Genomic DNA, 23,151 nt, shown 5'->3' with positions numbered 1-23,151 from the left:
AACTGGCATAAAAAGGGAAAACAGCCTTTACAATGTTGCCTTTACCACGCAGGTAAGTTTTTGTGCCTTTGCCGCACATAGTATGTGTTGTTAAGGTAAATATATATTTATATCACCAAGTGGTGGTCCACACTGGGTAGTTATACTGAGGACTACCTTTGCTTAGGAAAAGTCTTTTCTGCTTTGCTAGTAACACATGTGCCGTTTGATGAATCTTCACAAAACTTTCCAAAAAAAGTGTCAAAAGTAAATAAAATAACATATATATATGGAAAATGTCACTTACCCAGTGTACATCTGTTCGTGGCATTAGTCGCTGCAGATTCACATGCTGTGCATAGTCCGCCATCTGGTGTTGGGCTCGGAGTGTTACAAGTTGTTTTTCTTCGAAGAAGTCTTTTCGAGTCACTAGACCGAGGGACTCCTCCCACTTCGGTTCCATTGCGCATGGGCGTCGACTCCATCTTAGATTGTTTTCCCCGCAGAGGGTGAGGTAGGAGTTGTGTATGCTAGTAATAGTGCCCATGCAATGGAATGAATACGTATGTACCAAATGAAGGTTAAAGTAATATATTTACAAATGTACAAATGTTGAAGATATACTTCCAAACGGCTACAGGCTCTCGGGGAGGCGGGTGGGCGCATGTGAATCTGCAGCAACTAATGCCACGAACAGATGTACACTGGGTAAGTGACATTTTCCGTTCGGTGGCATGTGTAGCTGCAGATACACATGCTGTGCATAGACTAGTAAGCAGTTATCTCCCCAAAAGCGGTGGTTCAGCCTGTAGGAGTGGAAGTAGTTTGAAATAAAGTTCTTAGTACAGCTTGTCCTACTGTGGCTTGTTGTGCAGATAACACATCTACACAGTAGTGTTTAGTAAATGTATGAGGCGTAGACCATGTTGCTGCCTTACATATTTCGTTCATTGGAATATTTCCTAGAAAGGCCATAGTAGCACCTTTCTTTCTGGTTGAGTGTGCCTTTGGTGTAATAGGCAGCTCTCTCTTTGCTTTAAGATAGCAGGTTTGGATGCACCTAACTATCCATCTGGCAATACCTTGTTTTGAAATTGGATTTCCTGTATGAGGTTTTTGAAAGGCAATAAATAGTTGTTTTGTTTTCCTAATTACTTTTGTTCTGTCAATGTAGTACATTAGTGCTCTTTTGATGTCTAATGTATGTAGTGCTCTTTCAGCTATTGAATCTGGCTGTGGGAAGAACACTGGTAATTCTACTGTTTGATTTAAGTGAAACGGTGAGATAACCTTTGGTAAGAATTTTGGATTTGTTCTTAGAACTACTTTATTCTTGTGTATTTGAATAAATGGTTCTTGTATGGTAAACGCCTGTATTTCACTTACTCTTCTTAGAGATGTGATGGCAATGAGAAATGCAACTTTCCACGTTAAGTATTGCATTTCACAAGAATGCATGGGTTCGAAAGGTGGACCCATGAGCCTTGTTAAGACAATGTTGAGGTTCCATGAAGGAACAGGTGGTGTTCTTGGTGGTATAATTCTCTTTAGGCCTTCCATAAACGCTTTAATGACAGGTATTCTAAACAGGGAAGTTGAATGAGTAATCTGCAGGTAAGCAGATATTGCGGCGAGATGTATCTTTATGGAAGAGAAAGCTGGATTGGATTTTTGCAAATGTAGTAAATATCCTACAACATCTTTTGGAGACGCATGCAATGGATGAATTTGCTCATTATGGCAGTAATATACAAATCTTTTCCATTTACTTGCATAGCAGTGTCTAGTGGAAGGTTTTCTAGCTTGTTTTATGACCTCCATACATTCTTGTGTGAGGTCTAAGTGTCCAAATTCTAGGATTTCAGGAGCCAAATTGCTAGATTCAGCGATGCTGGGTTTGGATGCCTGATCTGTTGTTTGTGTTGTGTTAACAGATCTGGTCTGTTGGGTAGTTTGACATGAGGTACTACTGACAGGTCTAGTAGTGTTGTATACCAAGGTTGTCTTGCCCATGTTGGTGCTATTAGTATGAGTTTGAGTTTGTTTTGACTCAATCTGTTTACTAGATATGGAAGGAGAGGGGGAAAAGCGTACGCAAATATCCCTGACCAATTCATCCATAGAGCATTGCCTTGGGAGTACCTGTGTGGGTACCTGGATGCGAAGTTTTGGCATTTTGCGTTTTCTTTTGTTGCAAAGAGATCTATTTGAGGTGTTCCCCAAATTTGAAAGTAAGTGTTCAGTATTTGAGGGTGAATTTCCCATTCGTGGATTTGTTGGTGATCCCGAGAGAGATTGTCTGCTAGTTGGTTCTGGATCCCTGGAATAAATTGTGCTATTAGGCGAATATGGTTGTGAATTGCCCAATGCCATATTTTTTGTGTTAGGAGACACAACTGTGTCGAGTGTGTCCCCCCCTGTTTGTTTAAATAATACATTGTCATCATGTTGTCTGTTTTGACAAGAATGTATTTGTGGGTTATCATGGGTTGGAATGCTTTCAACGCTAGAAATACTGCTAACAGTTCTAAGTGATTTATGTGAAACTTTCTTTGATGTATGTCCCATTGTCCTTGGATGCTGTGTTGATTGAGGTGTGCTCCCCACCCTGTCATGGAAGCATCGGTTGTTATAACGTATGTTGGCACTGGGTCTTGGAAAGGCCGCCCTTTGTTTAAATTTGTACTGTTCCACCATAGAAGCAAGATGTATGTTTGGCGGTCTACCAACACCAGATCTAGAAGTTGACCCTGTGCCTGTGACCACTGTGATGCTAGGCACTGTTGTAAGGGCCGCATGTGCAATCTTGCGTTTGGGACAATGGCTATGCATGAAGACATCATGCCTAGTAGTTTCAGTATTATTTTGACTTGTACTTTTTGTTTTGGATACAAGGTTTGTATTACATTGTGAAATGTTTGTACTCTTTGTGGACTTGGAGTAGCAATCCCTTTTGCTGTGTTGATTGTTGCTCCTAAGTATTGCTGTGTTTGACACGGCTGCAGGTGTGACTTTGCGTAGTTGATTGAGAAACCTAGGTTGTGTAGGGTTTCTATGACATATTTTGTGTGTTGTGAACACCGTTTTAGCGTATTGGTTTTGATTAACCAATCGTCTAGGTATGGGAACACATGTATTTGCTGCCTTCTGATATGTGCAGCTACTACTGCCAGGCATTTTGTAAAGACTCTTGGCGCAGTTGTTATTCCGAATGGCAACACTTTGAACTGGTAATGTATTCCTTTGAATACGAACCTTAGGTATTTCCTGTGCGAAGGATGTATCGGTATATGGAAATACGCATCTTTTAGATCTAATGTTGTCATGTAGTCTTGCTGTTTGAGCAGTGGGATTACGTCTTGTATGTGACCATGTGAAAGTGGTTTGATTTGATGTAGGTGTTTAGTGTTCTGAGATCTAGTATTGGTCTTAGAGTTTTGTCTTTTTTTGGTATTATAAAGTACAGTGAGTAAACTCCTGTGTTCTTTTGATGACGTGGTACCAGTTCTATTGCGTCCTTTTTCAGCAATGCCTGAACTTCTAGTCCTAGAAGGTCTATATGCTGTTTTGACATATTGTGTGTTTTCGGTGGGACGTTTGGAGGGAGTTGGAGAAATTCTATGCAATAACCATGTTGGATAATTGCTAAGACCCAAGTGTCTGTTGTTATTTCCTCCCAAGATTTGTAGAACTGGCTTAGTCTTCCCCCCACTGGTGTTGTGTGAAGGGGTTGTGTGACTTGTGAGTCACTGTTTATTTTAAGGGGTTTTGGGACCTTGACATTTTCCCCGGTTTCTTGGGAATTGGCCCCCTCTGTATTGTCCCCGAAAACCTCCCCTTTGATATTGTCCCTGGTAGGTAGGTGGTCTTGTTTGTGAGGTGCTGGTTTCTGTAGGTTGACCTCGAAACCCTCCCCTAAAAGTTGTTTTACGAAATGTGCCAAATGTGCCTCTGCCCTGCGGGGAGTAGAGTGCGCCCATGGCTTTGGCTGTATCGGTGTCCTTTTTTAATTTTCCAATTGCAGTGTCGACCTCCGGCCCAAACAATTGCTGTTCATTAAACGGCATATTGAGCACAGCCTGTTGTATTTCGGGTTTGAACCCAGATGTGCGCAGCCATGCGTGCCTCCTTATGTGACTGAAGTATTTATTGTCCTTGCAGCTGTATCCGCTGCATCCATGGAAGACCGTATCTGATTGTTCAAGATACTTTGTCCCTCTTCCACCACCTGTTGCGCTAGTTTCTGGAACTCTTTGGGGAGGTGTTCGATGAGATGTTGCATCTCATCCCAATGAGCCCTGTCGTATCTCGCCAGGAGTGCTTGCGAGTTGGCGATGCGCCACTGATTTGCCGCTTGTGCTGCAACCCTTTTTCCCACTGCATCAAATTTGCGGCTCTCCTTGTCCGGAGGTGGTGCGTCGCCTGATGTATGCGAGTTGGCTCTTTTACGAGCTGCCCCCACAACTACTGAGTCTGGTGTCAGTTGTGATGTAAGAAAAACAGGGTCTGTGGGCGGAGCCTTGTATTTTTTCTCCACCCTTGGAGTTATGGCTCTGCTTTTAACTGGCTCTTGAAATATTTGTTTCGAGTGCCTTAGCATTCCTGGAAGCATGGGAAGGCTTTGATAATGGCTATGGGTGGAGGACAGGGTGTTAAAGAGGAAGTCATCCTCAATAGGCTCCGAATGTAGCGAGACATTATGGAATTCGGCTGCCTTAGCTACCACCTGTGCATATGATGTACTGTCCTCAGGTGGTGACGGTTTAGTTGGGTACGACTCTGGGCTATTGTCCGATACTGGAGCGTCGTAGAGGTCCCATGCATCCTGATCATCCTGGCTCATTGTGGTATGAGCTGGTGAGTGTGTTAATGGTGGAGTTTGTGCCGGTGATGCATGAGTTGATGGTGGTGGAGAGGGTGGTGGAGTTACCTTCTTTACCACCTTCGCTTGTGGTTGCTTGTCTTCTTGCTGGAAGTCAAGTTTCCTTTTCCTTTTGATTGGGGGAAGAGTGCCAATCTTCCCTGTATCCTTTTGAATAAAGATCCGCTTTTGCGTGTGATCTGGCTGAATTGTTTGTAATTCCTCCTCAAATCTGTGTTTTTTTAGTTGAGAGGACAGTCCCTGTTCCTCTGAGTAGGAACCAGTTTTCGGTTCGGTTGCCGGGCGTTTCGGCACCGAAACCGTGTCCCTTGATTTTTTCGGCTCAGACAAGATCTTTTGTCTTTTCGGCGTCGTGCCCTCTCGGTGCCGACCAACTTCGGAGCCGCTGTGTCGGTGCCGAATTTTTTCTGCGTCACTCTCTCGGTCCCGAGAGTGCTGCGTGCCTGTATCTCGACCGGAGTCGGATGACTTTGACAGCAGCTCGCCCTTTTTCGGAGCCATTGGACGGTCACCTACTTTCCGGGTTAAGCCATGGCCTGTTGGCGGTGGCGACCCCTGGGCTTTGTCAGTCTTTTCGTGTGATTTTTGTTTCGACGTCTTACTCACGGTTGGTTGTTCTTCGACGTCGAATTCTTCGGAATCCGACTCGTGGATGGAGAAAGATTCTTCTTCCTCCTCCTCGAACCGTTGTTGTCCTGTCGGCGTGGACGCCATCTGCAACCTCCTGGCTCTTCGGTCTCTGAGCGTTTTTCTCAACCGAAACGCGCGACAGGCTTCGCACGTATCCTCCTTGTGCTCGGGGGACAGGCACAAGTTACAGACCAAATGTTGATCCGTATAAGGATACTTATTATGGCATTTAGGACAGAATCGGAACGGGGTCCGTTCCATCAGTCTCGATGTTGCACGCGGTCGGGCCGACCAGGCCCCGACGGATGATCGAAATTACCCCGAAGGGCTACCGAAGCTCTTCCAGATTCGGTGTCGATTTGTTCTAACTACCCCAATACCGAACGAAACAATACCGACGAAGTTTCCGAGATTCTGACTAACTTTCCGACCCGAAACACGGAGCGAAAAGGAACACGTCCGAACCCGACGGCGGAAAGAAAACAATCTAAGATGGAGTCGACGCCCATGCGCAATGGAACCGAAGTGGGAGGAGTCCCTCGGTCTTGTGACTCGAAAAGACTTCTTCGAAGAAAAACAACTTGTAACACTCCGAGCCCAACACCAGACGGCGGACTATGCACAGCATGTGTATCTGCAGCTACACATGCCACCGAACATATATATATATATTTATTTTTTGCCATGATCCAGCGACTGCCATAGTTTTTTTTTTTTATGATTTTCCTCCAGAGAGTAAGGTCAGAAAAAAGTCTGCTTTGTACACTTTAAGTAGATGACGAAGTTATTTTGTTCCCAGAGCACTGTAATCTTAGGGGACCAGATCCATGCTTGATAGCTTTTCTCTGTAACAGATATGTATGAGCCAGATAAGATTTTGAAAGGTGCTCACCCTTACATAGACAGAACACTTATCTTTCCAATTGGAGGAGCCCAACAGATCACTTACATTGCACTGTTTTCTGATTTTTCTTAAGTCTGAACACTTTGAAAACAGGGAAGGTAGTGCCAACTTCTTCAGGTAGAAGGTTACCAAAGTAGCTCAGTAAGTGGTGCACTTTCTGTGTAACTGATGGTTACAGGCTCAAATTTCAGCAGCGCAGAGATAGTCATTCTGTTTCTGGTCAATAAAAGTATTATTCAGGTACGCAGTATAAATACCCATCTTTTATGAGGCAATAGAGTTTGAAATAAGCGTTGTATAAATGAAAAATACTGTTGTCGTTACAACTGTGGTTACAATCCAGGGATGTGGAATTTTATAAAAATATCTTCTTGTCTAAAGGATGAGATGCTTAAGAGATCTACTTGCCTGGTTAAAAATGAAAATGTCACTTACCCAGTGTACATCTGTTCGTGGCATTAGTCGCTGCAGATTCACATGTTTTGCACAGTCCGCTGCCTGGTGTTGGGCTCGGAGTATTACAAGTTGTTTTTCTTCGAAGAAGTCTTTTTTGGTCACGGGACCGAAGGACTCCTCCCTCTTCGGCTCCATTGCGCATGGGGGTCGACTACATCTTAGATTGTTTTCCCCGCAGAGGGTGAGGATGGAGTTGTTTGCTATAAATAGTGCCCATGCAATGGAGTGAATACCTATGTACATAAAAAGTTTATAATAATTATTTACAAATGTACAAATGTTTAAGATTTAAGATCTACTTCTAAACGGCTACAGGCTTCCCGGGGAGGCGGGAGGGCACATGTGAATCTGCAGCGACTAATGCCACGAACAGATGTACACTGGGTAAGTGACATTTTCAGTTCGATGGCATATGTTGCTGCAGATACACATGTTTTGCATAGACTATAAAGCAGTTACCTCCCCTAAAAGCGGTGGTTTAGCCTGTAGGAGTTGAAGTAGTTTGGAATAATGTTCTTAGTACAGCTTGGCCCACTGTAGCTTATTGTGCATTTAGTACGTCTACACAGTAGTGTTTAGTAAATGTATGAGGCGTAGACCAGGTTGCAGCCTTACATATTTCGCTCATAGGAATGTTTCCTAGAAAGGCCATTGTAGCACCTTTCTTTCTGGTTGAGTGTGCCTTTGGTGTAATAGGCAATTCTCTTTTGGCTTTAAGATAGCATGTTTGAATACATCTGACTATCCATCTAGCAATGCCTTGTTTAGAGATTGGATTTCCTATGTGTGGTTTTTGAAAAGCTATGAACAGTTGTTTTGTTTTCCTGATTAGCTTTGTTCTGTCAATGTAGTACATTAGTGCTCTTTTGATGTCTAATGTATGTAGTGCCCTCTCAGCCACGGAATCTGGTTGTGGGAAGAACACTGGCAATTCTACTGTTTGATTTAAATGGAATGGTGAGATTACTTTTGGTAGAAATTTTGGATTTGTTCTTAGAACTATTTTATTTTTGTGTATTTGAATAAATGGTTCTTGTATGGTAAATGCCTGTATTTCACTTACTCTTCTGAGGGATGTGATTGCAATGAGAAATGCGACTTTCCAGGTTAGATATTGCATTTCACAGGAATGCATGGGTTCGAAAGGTGGACCCATGAGTCTTGTTAAGACGATGTTAAGGTTCCATGAAGGAACTGGTGGTGTTCTTGGTGGTATAATTCTTTTTAGCCCTTCCATGAATGCTTTAATAACTGGTATTCTAAATAGAGACGATGAATTTAGTAGTTTGTAGGTAAGCAGATATTGCTGCGAGGTGTATTTTTATAGATGAAAAAGCGAGATTCGCTTTTTGCAAATGTAGTAAGTATCCCACTATGTCCTTTGTAGAGGCATGCAATGGTTGGATTTGATTGGTATGGCAGTAGCAAACAAATCTTTTCCACTTAGATGCATAGCAGTGTCTAGTGGAAGCTTTTCTAGCTTGTTTTATGACCTCCATGCATTCTTGTGTGAGGTCTAAGTGTCCGAATTCTAGGATTTCAGGAGCCAAATTGCCAGATTCAATGATGCTGGGTTTGGATGCCTGATCTGTTGTGTTGTGTTAACAGATCTGGTCTGTTGGGTAGTTTGACATGCGGTACTAGTGAAAGGTCTAGTAGAGTTGTATACCAAGGTTGTCTTGCCCATGTGGGTGCTATCAGTATGAGTTTGAGTTGGTTTTGACTCAACTTGTTTACTAGATATGGAAGGAGAGGGAGAGGGGGAAAAGCGTATGCAAATATCCCTGACCAACTCATCCATAGAGCATTGCCTTGTGATTCGCGGTGTGGGTACCTGGATGCGAAGTTTTGGCATTTTGTGTTTTCTTTTGTTGCGAACAAATCTATCTGGGGTGTCCCCCAAATTTGAAAGTACTTGTTCAGAACTTGGGGGTGAATTTCCCATTCGTGGACTTGTTGGTGGTCTCGCGAAAGGTTGTCTGCTAGTTGGTTTTGGATCCCTGGAATAAATTGTGCTATTAGGCGAATGTTGTTGTGAATCGCCCACTGCCATATTTTTTGTGTTAGGAGGCACAGTTGTGTTGAGTGTGTTCCTCCTTGTTTGTTTAAATAATACATTGTTGTCATGTTGTCTGTTTTGACAAGAATGTATTTGTGTGTTATTATGGGTTGAAAGGCTTTTAACGCTAGAAATACTGCTAACAGTTCTAGGTAATTGATATGAAATTTTGTTTGGAGTACATCCCATTGTCCTTGAATGCTGTGGTGATTGAGGTGTGCTCCCCACCCTGTCATGGAAGCATCTGTTGTTATAACGTATTGAGGCACTGGGTCCTGAAATGTCCGCCCTTTGTTTAAATTGTTGCTGTTCCACCATAGAAGTGAGAGGTATGTTTGGCGGTCTACCAACACCAGATCTTGAAGTTGACCCTGTGCCTGTGACCATTGTGATGCTAGGCACTGTTGTAAGGGTCGCATGTGTAGTCTTGCGTTTGGGACAATGGCTATGCATGATGACATCATGCCTAGAAGTTTTAGCACAAATTTTGCTTGTATCTTTTGGTTTGGAAACATAGCACTTATTACCTTGTGGAATGCTTGCACTCTTTGTGGACTTGGAGTGGCAATTCCCTTTGATGTGTTGATGGTTGCTCCTAGATATTGTTGTGTCTGACACGGTTCGAGGTGTGATTTTGTATAGTTGATGGAGAAACCCAGTTTGTGAAGGGTTTGTATAACATATGTGGTGTCGTTTGCGCACTTTTTTACTGTGTTGGTCTTGATTAGCCAATCGTCCAGGTAAGGAAACACATGGATCTGTTGTCTCCTGATATGTGCTGCTACTACTGCTAGACATTTTGTGAACACTCTTGGTGCAGTTGTTATTCCGAATGGCAACACTTTGAATTGGTAATGTATTCCTTTGAATACGAACCTTAGGTACTTTCTGTGAGAAGGGTGTATCGGTATATGAAAGTACGCATCTTTTAGGTCTAATGTGGTCATGTAATCTTGCTGTTTGAGCAGTGGAATGATGTCTTGTAGTGTGACCATGTGAAAGTGGTCCGATATGATGTAGGTATTTAGTGTCCTGAGATCTAATATTGGTCTTAGTGTTTTGTCTTTTTTTGGAATTAGAAAGTACAGGGAGTAAACTCCTGTGTTTTTTCGTTGTACTGGTACTAACTCTATTGCATCCTTTTGCAGTAGTGCTTGAACTTCTAGTCCTAAAAGTTCTAAATGTTGTGGTGACATTTTGCGTGTTTTTGGAGGGATGTTTGGTGGGAATTTGTGGAATTCTATGCAATAGCCATGTTGGATTATTGCTAATACCCAATTGTCTGTTGTAATCTGCTGCCAAGATTGGTAGAATTGGCTTAGTCTTCCCCCCACTGGTGTTGAGTGAAGGGGTTGTGTGACTTGAAAGTCACTGTTTAGGTGGAGGTGTTTTTGGAGTCTGGAATCTTCCCCTACTCCTTGGGAATTGACCCCCTCTATATCCCCTGAAACCTCCCCTTTGGAATGAACCCTGATATGGTGTGGTTCTTGTTTGTTGGCTGGTGGTGTCTGTGGGTTGGCCACGAAACCCCCCTCTAAATGGAGTTTTTCTAAAAGAGCCTCTGCTCTGCGGGGAGTAGAGTGCGCCCATGGCTTTGGCCGTGTCTGTGTCCTTTTTAAGTTTTTCAATGGCTGTGTCCACTTCAGGGCCAAAAAGTTGTTTCTCGTTGAAGGGCATATTAAGGACAGCCTGCTGGATTTCAGGTTTGAAGCCTGAAGTGCGGAGCCAAGCGTGTCTCCTTATGGTGACAGCAGTGTTGACTGTTCTCGCTGCAGTATCAGCTGCGTCCAGTGAAGAGCGGATTTGATTGTTTGAGATAGTTTGTCCCTCTTCAACTATTTGCTGCGCCCTTTTTTGGTATTCCTGGGGAAGATGGTCTACGAGAAGTTGCATCTCATCCCAGTGTGCGCGGTCATATCTGGCCAGCAGCGCTTGAGAATTTGCGATGCGCCACTGGTTGGCTGCCTGTGATGCTACTCTTTTTCCTGCCGCATCAAATTTTCTGCTTTCTTTGTCCGGAGGTGGGGCGTCGCCAGATGTATGGGAATTTGCTCTTTTGCGAGCTGCCCCTACTACTACGGAGTCAGGTGGTAACTGCGAAGTAATAAACACTGGGTCTGTGGGTGGTGGTTTGTATTTCTTATCCACCCTTGGGGTGATGGCTCTTGATTTTACGGGCTCTTCAAAAATTTGTTTTGCGTGCCGTAACATCCCTGGTAGCATTGGGAGACATTGATATTGGCTATGTGTAGCCGAGAGGGTGTTAAATAAAAAATCATCCTCTATAGGATCGGAATGCAGTTGGACATTGTGGAATTCTGCAGCCCTAGCCACCAGTTGCGAGTATGAGGTATTGTCCTCTGGCGGTGACGGCTTTGTGGGGTATGAATCGGGATCATTGTCCGGCACTGGGGTATCATATAGGTCCCAAGCGTCTTGATCCTGATTATCTTGACTTATGGTAGTTTGCGCTGGTGAGTGCATTTGTGGCGGTGTTTGTGCCGGCGACGCCTGTTGTGGTGGAGAGGGCGGAGGCGTGACATTTTTAACCACTTTGGCTTGTGGTTGTGCGTCATCCTTGAGAAGTCCGATCTTTCTTTTCCTCATTATTGGGGGAAGGGTTGATATCTTCCCTGTGTCTTGCTGGATGTACAGTCTCTTTTGTGTGTAGTCTGATTCTACACTTTGGAGCTCTTGTCCAAATCCGTGCATTTGGCCACTTATTCCTTGTTCCTCTGTGTAGGATGAAGGTGTGGAACTTTTCGGCGCCGAGAGAGAATCTTTTTTCGGCTTCGGCACCGACAGAATTTTTGTGGCTTTCGGCAGTGTGTCTCGGTGCGATGTTTTTCGGTGCCGGCATCTTGTTTTTGCCTCTCGGAGCCGCTATCTCGGCTCCGAGGTTGCTCCATGGCGGTCCCTCGACCGGAGTCGGGTGTCTTCGCTATGGGCGTGCCCCTTTTTGGCGCCTTCGACGGGTCGCCGGTTTTATGGGTCGAGCCATGGCCTGTTGGCAGTGGCGTCCCCTGGGCTTTTGTCTTCTCGATGGTTTTAATTTTCGACGTCTTACTCACTGTTTGTTGCTGTTGTTCGACGTCTGAGTCTCCGGATTCTGATTCCGGAACCGAGAATGTTTCCTCTCCGTCGTCGAAACGTTGTTTTGTCGGCGTGGACGCCATTTGTAGACGCCTGGCTCTTCGGTCCCGGAGTGTTTTTCTGGACCGGAAGGCTCGACAGGCCTCACAGGTATCCTCCTTGTGCTCGGGGGACAAGCACAAGTTACAGACCAAGTGCTGATCTGTATAAGGATACTTACTGTGACATTTTGGGCAGAAACGAAACGGGGTCCGTTCCATCGGCTTCGATGTCGCTCGCGGTCGGGCCGACTAGGCCCCGATGGGGGAATCGAAGCTACCCCAAAGTCTTCCGATGATCGGTGTCGATGTACCTAACTATCCCGATACCGAACGGAACAATACCGACGCTTTCTTCCGAGATTCTGACTAACTTTCCGAACCGAAACACGGAGCGAAAAGGAATACGTCCGAACCCGACAGCGGAAAAAAACAATCTAAGATGGAGTCGACGCCCATGCGCAATGGAGCCGAAGAGGGAGGAGTCCTTCGGTCCCGTGACCAAAAAAGACTTCTTCGAAGAAAAACAACTTGTAATACTCCGAGCCCAACACCAGGCAGCGGACTGTGCAAAACATGTGTATCTGCAGCAACATATGCCATCGAACATATAATTTTTTCCCATGCAGCGAGGTGACAAATTATAGAAGAGTTCTCCCTAAATCAGAGCACTGATAACAGCCTCTCTTACTACACAAGGGCTCATATTATGTTAGGGATTGGAGCAAGTCTGCCACCTTTCTGATTATACTAGATCCTGAGCATGCCATGGCTTTTTATATGTGAAACCTTTGCCTGTGCAGAGTGTCTGCTCATGTATGGGTTCTACATACTCCAGAATACTGATCATGGCAGGGGATCTCAATATGCTGGCATTTTCATTATGCCAGACTTCTGATTATAGCAGAGTTCTAGAAATGCAATTTTTACCACTGAACCATTTCTCAATTTCTTATTTTAGTTCCCGAGGAAGTGCCATATGAATTACACTCTGACAAATTTTCTTTTAAGCATTCACTCAATTTCACAAAACGTTAACTAATCTAGGTGTAAAATGTCAAGATGTTATGGGGTTGATTCTAAGAAAAACCTTTTCCAGGGTGGCACAGGACTCCCCTCCAAATAAAAGGTAATGGCATTAGAAAAAGCTTTTCTCCGCGGGGGAAAATGTCTTCCCCCTGGAGGAGAAGAAAAAATAAAAGTTTATGCAAACGAATTTGCAACTTAAGCAGATTTTCACATGAGCAAATATATGAATGTACATTTGCTCATGTGAAAATGGAATTAAAAAAGGACTGCTGGGAACGTCTGGACCCAGATCTAAAGGTGGACTCCTGATTTTCTTTAGCATTAGGGCCTCTAGTTTATATTCACATTTCTCATAAGGTTTTTACACTGATTCACCATATAACATGTTTTATTTAATGACTTAAAGAGGTGGTATCAACTTGTTTTTAAAAATCACACAATAATTTAGGAAAATGTCGACCTTTTGCAACATGTGTACACACCACTGTCAGCAAAGAAAGTTAGGCTTACAGTTCACTGTATTTACTTTAATCGCTTGCCATAACAATAAAGGTTTTGGAATAATGAGCTGTACGTACAGTTTTGAATATCTTAAACATATGGATATGCAACTTGCCTTAGAAGCACACTACCCTCTTTGGCAGCCAAATTGTGTGTGTGTGTGTCAGGGGGGTAGGACTATTTGTCCAGTGGAAATTAAACATTGTTGTCCTTGAGGCCAGAAGGGTAGGTGCGTTCGTAGCTTTGGGCTGTAGAATTCCCCACCGATCCAATCTTAGCTACACTGTTGATGTGCAGAAACAGATTGTGCAAAGCAAATGTTTTCATTTCAAAGATCTTTCTTACTTTCGCAGATCCAAAAATGGATGCAGTTTGGAGATCTTTGTCATCTTCCTCCTTTCGAGGATGTATTACCAAGGTTACATGACAGTTATTGTCCGTAGCAAATTTCCTGAAGGCACCAACAATATAATCTTGCACAGCAATCCTGTAAACCAATAAACAACTGCTGTTAGGCAAGTCAACTTCTTTTACAGGAGACCAAGAGAACACTGTACAAGATACAGTGAGAGCGATTAAAATGCAAACTGGTCATGAACATCAAACAGTGATCCACAAAAGGCATTACTTAAAAAGTTCTGCATGAGGGAAACCCATGTCACTTTCGTCTTTTTAAACAAAAACATGAAAAGATAGTAATTAAATAGGAAACTCAGATTGTCCAAATACCAAGATTCCCGATCCAGAGTAATGTTAGGTGGTAGCTGTAAAGTGCAATGTCTGACAATACCATAGCCTTGGGGGGCTAGAGGGGTTCAAAGGGCTTCATGAGTTATTTCTGATAGCTGGATAGAGTGTATCCATGTTAATACGTGTTGTTTCCCCTGTGTACCTTTGTCCCTTTTGGTCTCCTTTGTACATGCGCAATGCAACACACAAAACCAAAAACTAAAGTGTTGCTAGATAATGCTCTGATTTAGGTCTTGCAACAGACGTCTAACATTTTTTTCACACGACTCTTCTACTCGCTCACCTGGTCTCATCCCGACTCATATATAATGTTGATTCGAAAGTTGCCAGGCACATGCGTAACCACAACAAGCTTGAGACTTATGCCCTCCTATTTCAAGCCGTGTAAAATACAAAAGGGAGATTTAAAAATGTGTTGAAGCACTGCAATCATTATTAACCACAGAATATTGATTGTGTTTCACTCCGGAAAATGACCAGCTGTCTTAAAAGTCTCGCAATAATAGCCTTGTAAAGCTCAACTGAAACTTCTCCGCTGTCACTCAGAAGGGCCACTATTTTGCAAATGTCACTGCACATGGTAATACGCCAGCAACATTAGACTAAAAATGGGCAGAGTACAGCTTTGTGTCACATACCCATGGGCAGAAGCAGCAAGTATACATTAGACAAACACGTTCTTAGCCCCACCCCCACCGACTCTACATCGATGGGAGATGATGCTCTCATAGTATACAGCACCACCATCCCCTTACTCCTCCAGCCTCTCTAGAGTTGCCTGTAGTGTACAGTGTGTTGTCACTCCGCACTTTCCTCATCCGCACTGGGGAGCCTCAACCCAACTTTAGTGGAGCAGGATCCATCGAGGGGGCTTGAATGTTTCTACGGTGGCTTTTTGCATCTCTACTAAAGGTCTAAAGTGAAGGAGAGCATTTTCTAGCACATCGTTAGGGTATTATACATCCCTCTGCGATTGTTCTGTATTCGATAATACAACAGGAGAACCAAGATCACCTCATCTTCACGTGGAATGCCTCCATGCTAATGAAGGTACATTACAGTTTTAGAAGCCTTAATACATATATTTATTTTGTTTGTAGTCTGTCACTCTTGCCAGAAGGGTGAGCCTAGCTGGTCATGAAAAGAAGATGGAAAATGGAAAGAGAAAGAGATAAACTTAATATTTCACGTTAGTTACAGATAGACACACACAGGCAAAAGGAAATAGAGAACCAAAGGCGAAGTAGTTTGTAAATCTAACCAGAAAGCCAATACGGCTATTGGGCCACAGTACACAGTAACCAGATCGTTATGGTTATTTAAGATCTCAATTCTGATACAGTTTGCAGGAAAAAATAGTTTTCCAATTAGGAAAATCTGTCGGACTATATCGTTTATACGCCTGCAGAAAAATTGAAACATCTAATTACGTTGTTCGAAGAGTGGTGCTTTTTAAAGGCCACACGTTTTGCTATGCCATGCAGTACCTACTGCCTGCAGAACGGGGGGCTTCTGAAGCTGCTATCTGCCAGCTTCTACTAACTACTCTTAACAGGGAACCCGACTGCAATTAGAATGCTTAGGTTGTGTTAACTCATTAAGTGGAGGCCAATTAAAGAAAGGGCAATGGTGAAGATCAGCAGAGTGGTTTGGGGCTTTTCTTATCTAAAAGCAACGCTTAGATACTAATTAGATTGCGGGAAATAATCCAGTCTACATCCAGGTCTACGCTTGGATGAAATCTAGAGTTCACATAAATAATAAGTATCGAAGAATTATTGAAAATATATTCACTGGTACAACAGCATCCCTGAGAAATACAGGTTTTGAAACCACCTGTGCACTACGAACACTCGCATCAGCGGTTACGGTTAGATAAGGTAGGTCGTAGTATAACCAGGTTTTGATTGTTAACAATGGAACCCAAGTTTCAGGACTGACTGACAAAGCCATCTGCACTTTAATTTCCACACACACACAAGGCTTCATTTACAAGTGCAAGGTATTCACAAAAGGTGAATTCACAATATAAGTCTCACCTAAAAGAGGAGCGTAGAGTTTATTACATTGTTGTGGATACTTACTTATCAGTGTTTAGCTGCTCATATCCCATCATGAACTGCAGATTGTCAATTACCACATGACTGATGTCGTACATGTAGACCGCATGGTGCATCGTGTCCATCACGGCCCTGCAATGGGAAACAAACAATTCTGTTTAGTCACACTCGGCAAATTCCAACAGCCCATGTCTGAAAGCAATAGAAATAAGGATCATGAATATATATAACCACATGAGCAAAGAAAAAGAAGGCGTTACCAGATTTTCAGATGTTTAAGATGACACCAAGAATCTGCAATCTTGTAGAGCAGATTAAATCTTGCAAAACAAAGGAAAGAACTCCGGGATTTCCCTACTTAAGAGGGAGAACGTTCTCAGTAACACCAAACAATGATCTACTCGCAAAGCTAAACAGACTACTCAATTCGCTGTTGTCTGGAGGAGTCTTACACAAATGAATCAGTAATATCCCATACAAGCCACACCATATAGTACCATAAACAAGCAGCGTTCCAGGCAAAGCGTTTCCATCCCATAGATTGGTAAAACCCACTTATATCCATTTGAAACAGAGAAACTCCTCACGTGTTGCACTCTTACTGAAGACTTGAGCTAAGTGTAGCTTGTATGCTTATGCGCCAGGTGTCCAGTACAGCAAAACTGACTCTGCCAGGATTAGGGTGACACATACAAAGAAACAGATTTGGGAATTTGCACAATTTTAAGTGGAGAGCATTCACAATAAAATAAACATCAATAACCCACCAGTGGAAACCTATATTGCCTTCACAAATGCCTTCCTTGCGGATTAGCAGAATATTATCCAAGTCTATCCACAAAGTAACATTAAAAACACTTCTTATAACTAGTTGAGTGGAAGGTTCCTTTTCTGAGAGACTAGACCTCTAAAAATTATTTGAACATTGTGGTTGAGGTTTATTGTAGTTGTGAGAACATGGATAGGAGGTTAAGGGACTGCATTGAGGACAGCCTTTTAGTATAGGGGGAGGTTATAGTATATCATATTTAACCAAGATGGGTTTGAGATCCCATGATATGTGATAGATTTGATAATACATTGAATGATGTCATGACTAGTCGAGGCCTGCTTCTCTCTTTATATATTTAGAACCCACTTGGGAATAACACATTACTTTCAAATCATTTCGGTTGTTAAAGGGGAATGTTATGAAAAGTACATCATCAATTGCATATGGACATATCAAGTAAGTGGTTTTGGTATCCGAGTTATGTTTTGTAAGTTTTTTATTTAACAACACTTATTACAAATGTATGGGTGTTTAAGTTGAGTGAGTATGATGGCGATATATATGTGGGTGCACCCAATGAGGGTGCTGGGGCAATCTTGATAAGCAATGTATTTTGCAGAATGTTTTTTTGATAACATTATATTTATTGGATATGCTATGCCATAGGACTTCTGGTGGAGTATTGGGCAATAGGCCTAGTGGGTAGAAAGGAGATATCTACGGGTGCTAAACTGTATTGTTTCTACTCAAAGTTGTGTGTTTTTGTGAGAGGTCATGTAGCATGTGAAGAGTGTGTATAGGCAAGTTTAATGTATAAATTAGTAAATGTGTTTTTTGTCATTTTGTGAGTATTTTGGACTTTATGAATGTTTTTTAAATTACAGCCCTGATGAAGTCCGTTGTTGGACGAAACACTTTGGATGGGCTGGATGACAATATAAAGAAAATCAATAAAATTCTACTTTGACACTACTACATGGTTCCTCGTGGATAATGGTGTAGTACAGAGGATTAATATCGATTTGTGAAGTGATAAGTATTTCAATGCTCATCACTCATATAAAGGATTTACATATCGACTATAAGCGCTCCTTTTCATATTGTGAGGTTGTTGTTGTAAGTAGGCGATTCCTGAGCCGTTGGATCACGAATAGTTGAGTACCGGATGCTGACTCCTGACAGAACATACACTGGTGCGATCACTGACGATCTATACTGCTTCTGTGGGTTCTTAGCAATAATAAGTCAAATTCCAAAGCAAGGTACAGCCTCATTAGTGTGTGCTAGCTACTGATCCATCTCGCTTATACACTCTGATGAAAAGATTTGGTCAAAATTATTAGAAAACGATAGAGGAAAGTAATCCCAAGTCCTAAAAACAAATTACATGTGGGAATTGGACTTGACTGAACATTTAGGGTAGCATCTGACGATCCTCTCCAATGGCAAACAAATGATGATCTTAAGAGAAATGAGGTGGTTTCACTCAACACTGAAAAAAACTTTTGATCAGGCTAAATGGGGATAGCTGTAGTATATATGTACATGCTTAATAATGTTACATTTTTATTATTTGTGTTATTTTCACTATTGCTAGGTTACGTTACACTGTGTTTACTTTTGCCATTCCTAAGTTCTTTTATCGTTAGGCAAGTAGAACTTTGTTTAGGTTCTCGAGCTCTGGGCCCCTGGTCGGGCATTTGCACTGAGGTCTTCGTCCTGTGTGTACGTGCCTGTGCCTGCCGTGGACCCGTCAATAAACTACGCATAATCTTCTCTTCTTTGCGTCCTCAACTTATTTAAAAGGAATTACCTGTGATATCCATATTCCTACAATAGCTCATTCGAACCATGGCAAGAGCAAGCCTATGTCTCACCTTTATTACTGAAGTAAAATCATATTTTTGTAGAACTGTCAACACAAACAGGCGGCGACTGATTCCTCTCTGACATTTTCCATCTTCAGGGGCATATGACAAGTATATCGCCGTTACTCCTATTGTCACTGGCAGGTAGAAGTCATTCTACATGCGGAAGATAATGTCCTTACTCTGTGAGACTCTAGATCTTAACCTCACTTATTAACATCTTTTTCACCTTTTACAAGTATTAAATATTCATTTCAAGTAAGAGGTCCTTCTGATTTCAAAGGGCACTACAAGAGTAGCTGTGAGTGGTCTTGGATTCAAATAGATATCTTCCAAGCTAAAATATCTGGACATGACCTCCAACAAGTTCAAATCAACTCATTGCAAATATGATTCTGCCACATGGTTTGCACTGCAGTTATCCTTCTGGACGGTGTACAGGTGGTGAAGACAGCAATGGCACTGCAATATGACTATGTGTTAGGGATGCTGCCCAAGGCCACGTCTATCCGAATTGGAATGGACAAGCATTAAAAACTTTTTGGGAGCAGGCAAAAACCCCAATTTAAGCATGCAGACACCACTTTGTGAGGTTTACAACTGTCTGAAATATCCTTCATCACACAGCTCAATAGCTGTCGCAAACACAGTACATGCTTCTTGACAGGCCCCATGGTCTGTTCCTAAATGCTCACACATTCCTTGGGATTATCATATCAGCCAATTATAAGACCTCTATAATGCACCGATAGGGCATAATACCATAAGATCCCCTAAAAAAAAAAAAAAAAAGAAGACTCTCTCTCCCTGATTGTTAAGCCCACGTTAGACATTGGATTATCTCATGGACTACTCAAAATGTATAGGTACATACAGTCAGGGGCATCGACAGAGGACGATACAAGTCTGATAACCAGACCCAAACTAGCCTTATGATAATCCCAAGCAATTTCCCTGATCGGAAGTCTGTTTAGAGAAGAATCATAAAATCTCCTTGTTACGTTCTACTAAGAATTTCAATTGCTTCTCTTGCAAAGATTGACACACTGGCAGCTTGCACTTGGCCTTAGAAGAAGGATTGGACATGATTCTTTTACCTATTGGAGTTCACGTTGGTTTCACATATAGTGAACTGGTGTAAAAGCAAGAAGGTGGCGTCAGGCATATCTAGCACTCCCATCTCTGAACTGTGCTCCAAATAAGTGGAAGTTTAAATGACAACTGACACTTGTCTGTTTTGAATAGGTCTGAACAACTTTGCTCAACACACAATAGACAACTGAGGTAAGCACTGTTAAATACACTTGCTTTAAAGTCCTCCAAAATTGGTATTGAACTCCACTCAAACTATACAATGTAAATTTGACAAATGATGACCTCTCCTGGAAAAGCAAAATTTTAAACTTCAGTCTGCTTCATGTGCTCTGGGTGTGTCCAAACCTGATAAAGCACTGGTCGGCATATGGCAGATACTGAATGCTCCTAGCAACTGTGTCTTTAGGCTCTTGGCCAAGGTGACCATCCTACACGACACCACCTTCTTCCACTGCCCACTGGCATTCTTCCGATATATCCAATCCTTGCCCCATCGCCTTATGCTTATTTTCCCAGGTCCAAGGGTGGTATACAAACTGGAAGCAACAGTGGTCTTAATTTCCAGACAAGTATACACTGGTTGATTAACTACTTTGGAGCACATATACTGGCACTACTCTCTCATCCTGCTATGTCAGTCCCTATGCTACTGTGCTGAGGAATATTGCTACATTTTCTCTTTTCAACTTATTTTTCAAGCTACTTTGTACTGCATCAAGTGGACTAAAGTGAAACTTACCCCTCACGTCTTCAAAACAATTATTCCTACTATTCTTTTGTACAATCATTGCGCTATCTTTGGCCACGCTAAAGATTTCTTACAATGACCTGAATAGAAGTTGCTCTTATGTTCAGGTGTACTGTTTAAGTGTTTTGTTTTTTCATGGTAATATGAATAAAACTATTGCTCCAAAATAAAAACAAAACACTAAAACGTTATTTAAACTTTGTTTATGACCATCTATGTGCAGCAGCATAGCATACTAAAACTTATGCTACGCCTTATTCTTGCTACTTATAGAGAGAGGGCCATCACCAATCGCTAGCTTTGATTACACAAATGAAAAATTACTATCCTTGAAGTTTGTAAGTTCATTTTAGGATCATTCGTGTCAAGCATACCAACCAAAATATCATAGTCAAATATGGGAGACATATATATTAGCTTATTTTGGTTTTTCAACATTAGTTCTTGTGTGACTTTGTAACCCAAATATAATGTTGCTTTAACATAGTTTTTTAGGGATGAGCCTATGTCGCTTGCGCACACGTTTCGCTTGCTAGACGCTTTAGGAGTTAGAAAAGGGCTTGAGCCAAGTACAAGTCACCTCAGTGTCTTTCATTGGTTCGTGGGCTTGCCTGTTAAAATCTGCTTGCTTTCATTAGTGGAAGGTACGCACATGTCATGCCTTTTCCGGTGGTTAGCCCTCCTCAGGTGCAGCGACCAAGTACTAAAAACATGCGAGGCTCGCTGTTTCCCGTCAGGTTTGTGTACTACTTTTTATCTTTTGTTCGCAGCGCGATCTTGCTTGGCAGAAGTCGAGCGCTTTGCATAATATTGAACCTGTTACATAGTTAACTGCACTTTTGCCGATAGGTTTAATTACGAGTAAACAGTAGCAGCGCGATCGTGCTGTTTTTTTCCATTCAATGTGGCAAGACAAATCCGGTTGGGAGTTTACAACTGCTAATAGCTGTAACTCGGAAAAATGCGAGACACTATTGCATTGCAACTGCTTGTTCTCAGTGAATTTTTGTTGGTTTTTTGTAATGTAAAGACTTTTTTCCCATACCTATTACGTCACTTTAAACGTAGTTTTTTTAGTGAAAAAATACACCCACACACAAACACACAACATACTTCCTTCCCCACGCAACACCTAATTGAATATGGCAACAGTTCAACTCTATTGACCTTATAGCTAAAACTAAATATGAAAAATGTAAATATTCTCTAAAGGCACGTGTGCTCCCTAAATCCTCCCAAACCCATAAATACTTGAGGACCTGTAAAATTCTGCTTTCACGAAGATTAGGGGATAAATATATACAAAAGTCTAAAATAAACTAATTCGAATCAAAATGCATTTGTAGAACCTCAATAGTGGCAGAAACATAATCTAATTCTAAAACAAGCATTGTAGGATATTTTTAGAAAAATCGTTTAGTTTTTATCAAGTGCAACCCTTCCAAAGGGTGCTTCGTTGCTGAGAAAAAGACAAAACAGTTCTCAAAGTGTGAAAGAGGTCTACAGGTCTGCAGCTACCACATTTCGCTGATCAGAGAGCCAGTCAGTTAATTACATTATTTCAATAACGTACACTGTGTGCATAAATTATAACTGTTCGAGGGTGTTTCCTAAGCTTGTACGTGAGCGGCAACAGCAGACAAATAATTTTGTAAGGAGATTGTCGTGCTATTTTACGAACACCTTCAGCAGCAGAGGTGAAAATGAGAAGGGACATGTGGCTTTAGACCAGTTGCAAGGGAATCAGACTTTAAATCAAAGATGTCATGACAGCCTCAATGGTCAATCTAATGAAGGGTGTACCATGAAATAAGCACATAGGATGGCTTGCGTGTCTTCGTTTCCAATCACATTCCGTGCTTCCATAAGCACAAACACTTGATAAGTCACAGAGTACAGTATGGTGCATTTTGCTGTTAAGCTTCACATGCGATCGGAGTATTACATTTTTTGGAGGCCATAATCAGTGTCAAATGTCCTTTATGGTTTTTGTTCAGGACGAAAGGTGCATCACGGTGTTTGGAACATTCTTGTATAGTGAAATAATTATAAAGGAGATTCCCAGTCATAGATATTGATGAGATTTATTACTAATGGGGCAGTAGTATTATTTACCTGTGGCTAAAAATATTCCAGCATTTACAGCACCATACCATAATCCTGTTTGAAATAAGCTTCAAGACATTTTGAAATTCATGTATTCAATTACCTCATTTGAAACTGATGTTTTTGATACATATAATGTACCTTTTAATAACCTTTTACTAACAAACCATCCAATTATTTT

The 23,151-nt window shown here is 42.0% G+C and overlaps 1 protein-coding gene across 1 annotated transcript in view; it reads right to left on the bottom strand.

Moving 5' to 3' along the window:
* Window positions 1–23,151, bottom strand: part of TWNK (twinkle mtDNA helicase) — a 54,339-nt gene that overhangs the window by 5,030 nt on the left and 26,158 nt on the right. The window contains exons 4-5 of the mRNA XM_069239520.1: window positions 16,406–16,513; window positions 13,917–14,058 (exon numbers count right to left, since the gene is read on the bottom strand). Coding sequence (XP_069095621.1) covers window positions 13,917–14,058; window positions 16,406–16,513 — 250 coding nt within the window. The remainder of the gene's footprint in view (window positions 1–13,916; window positions 14,059–16,405; window positions 16,514–23,151) is intronic.

This window comes from Pleurodeles waltl, chromosome 6, assembly GCF_031143425.1.
Source record: "Pleurodeles waltl isolate 20211129_DDA chromosome 6, aPleWal1.hap1.20221129, whole genome shotgun sequence".
NCBI classification, from domain to species: Eukaryota; Metazoa; Chordata; class Amphibia; order Caudata; family Salamandridae; genus Pleurodeles; species Pleurodeles waltl.
This window is presented reverse-complemented; position numbering and strand designations above follow the sequence as displayed.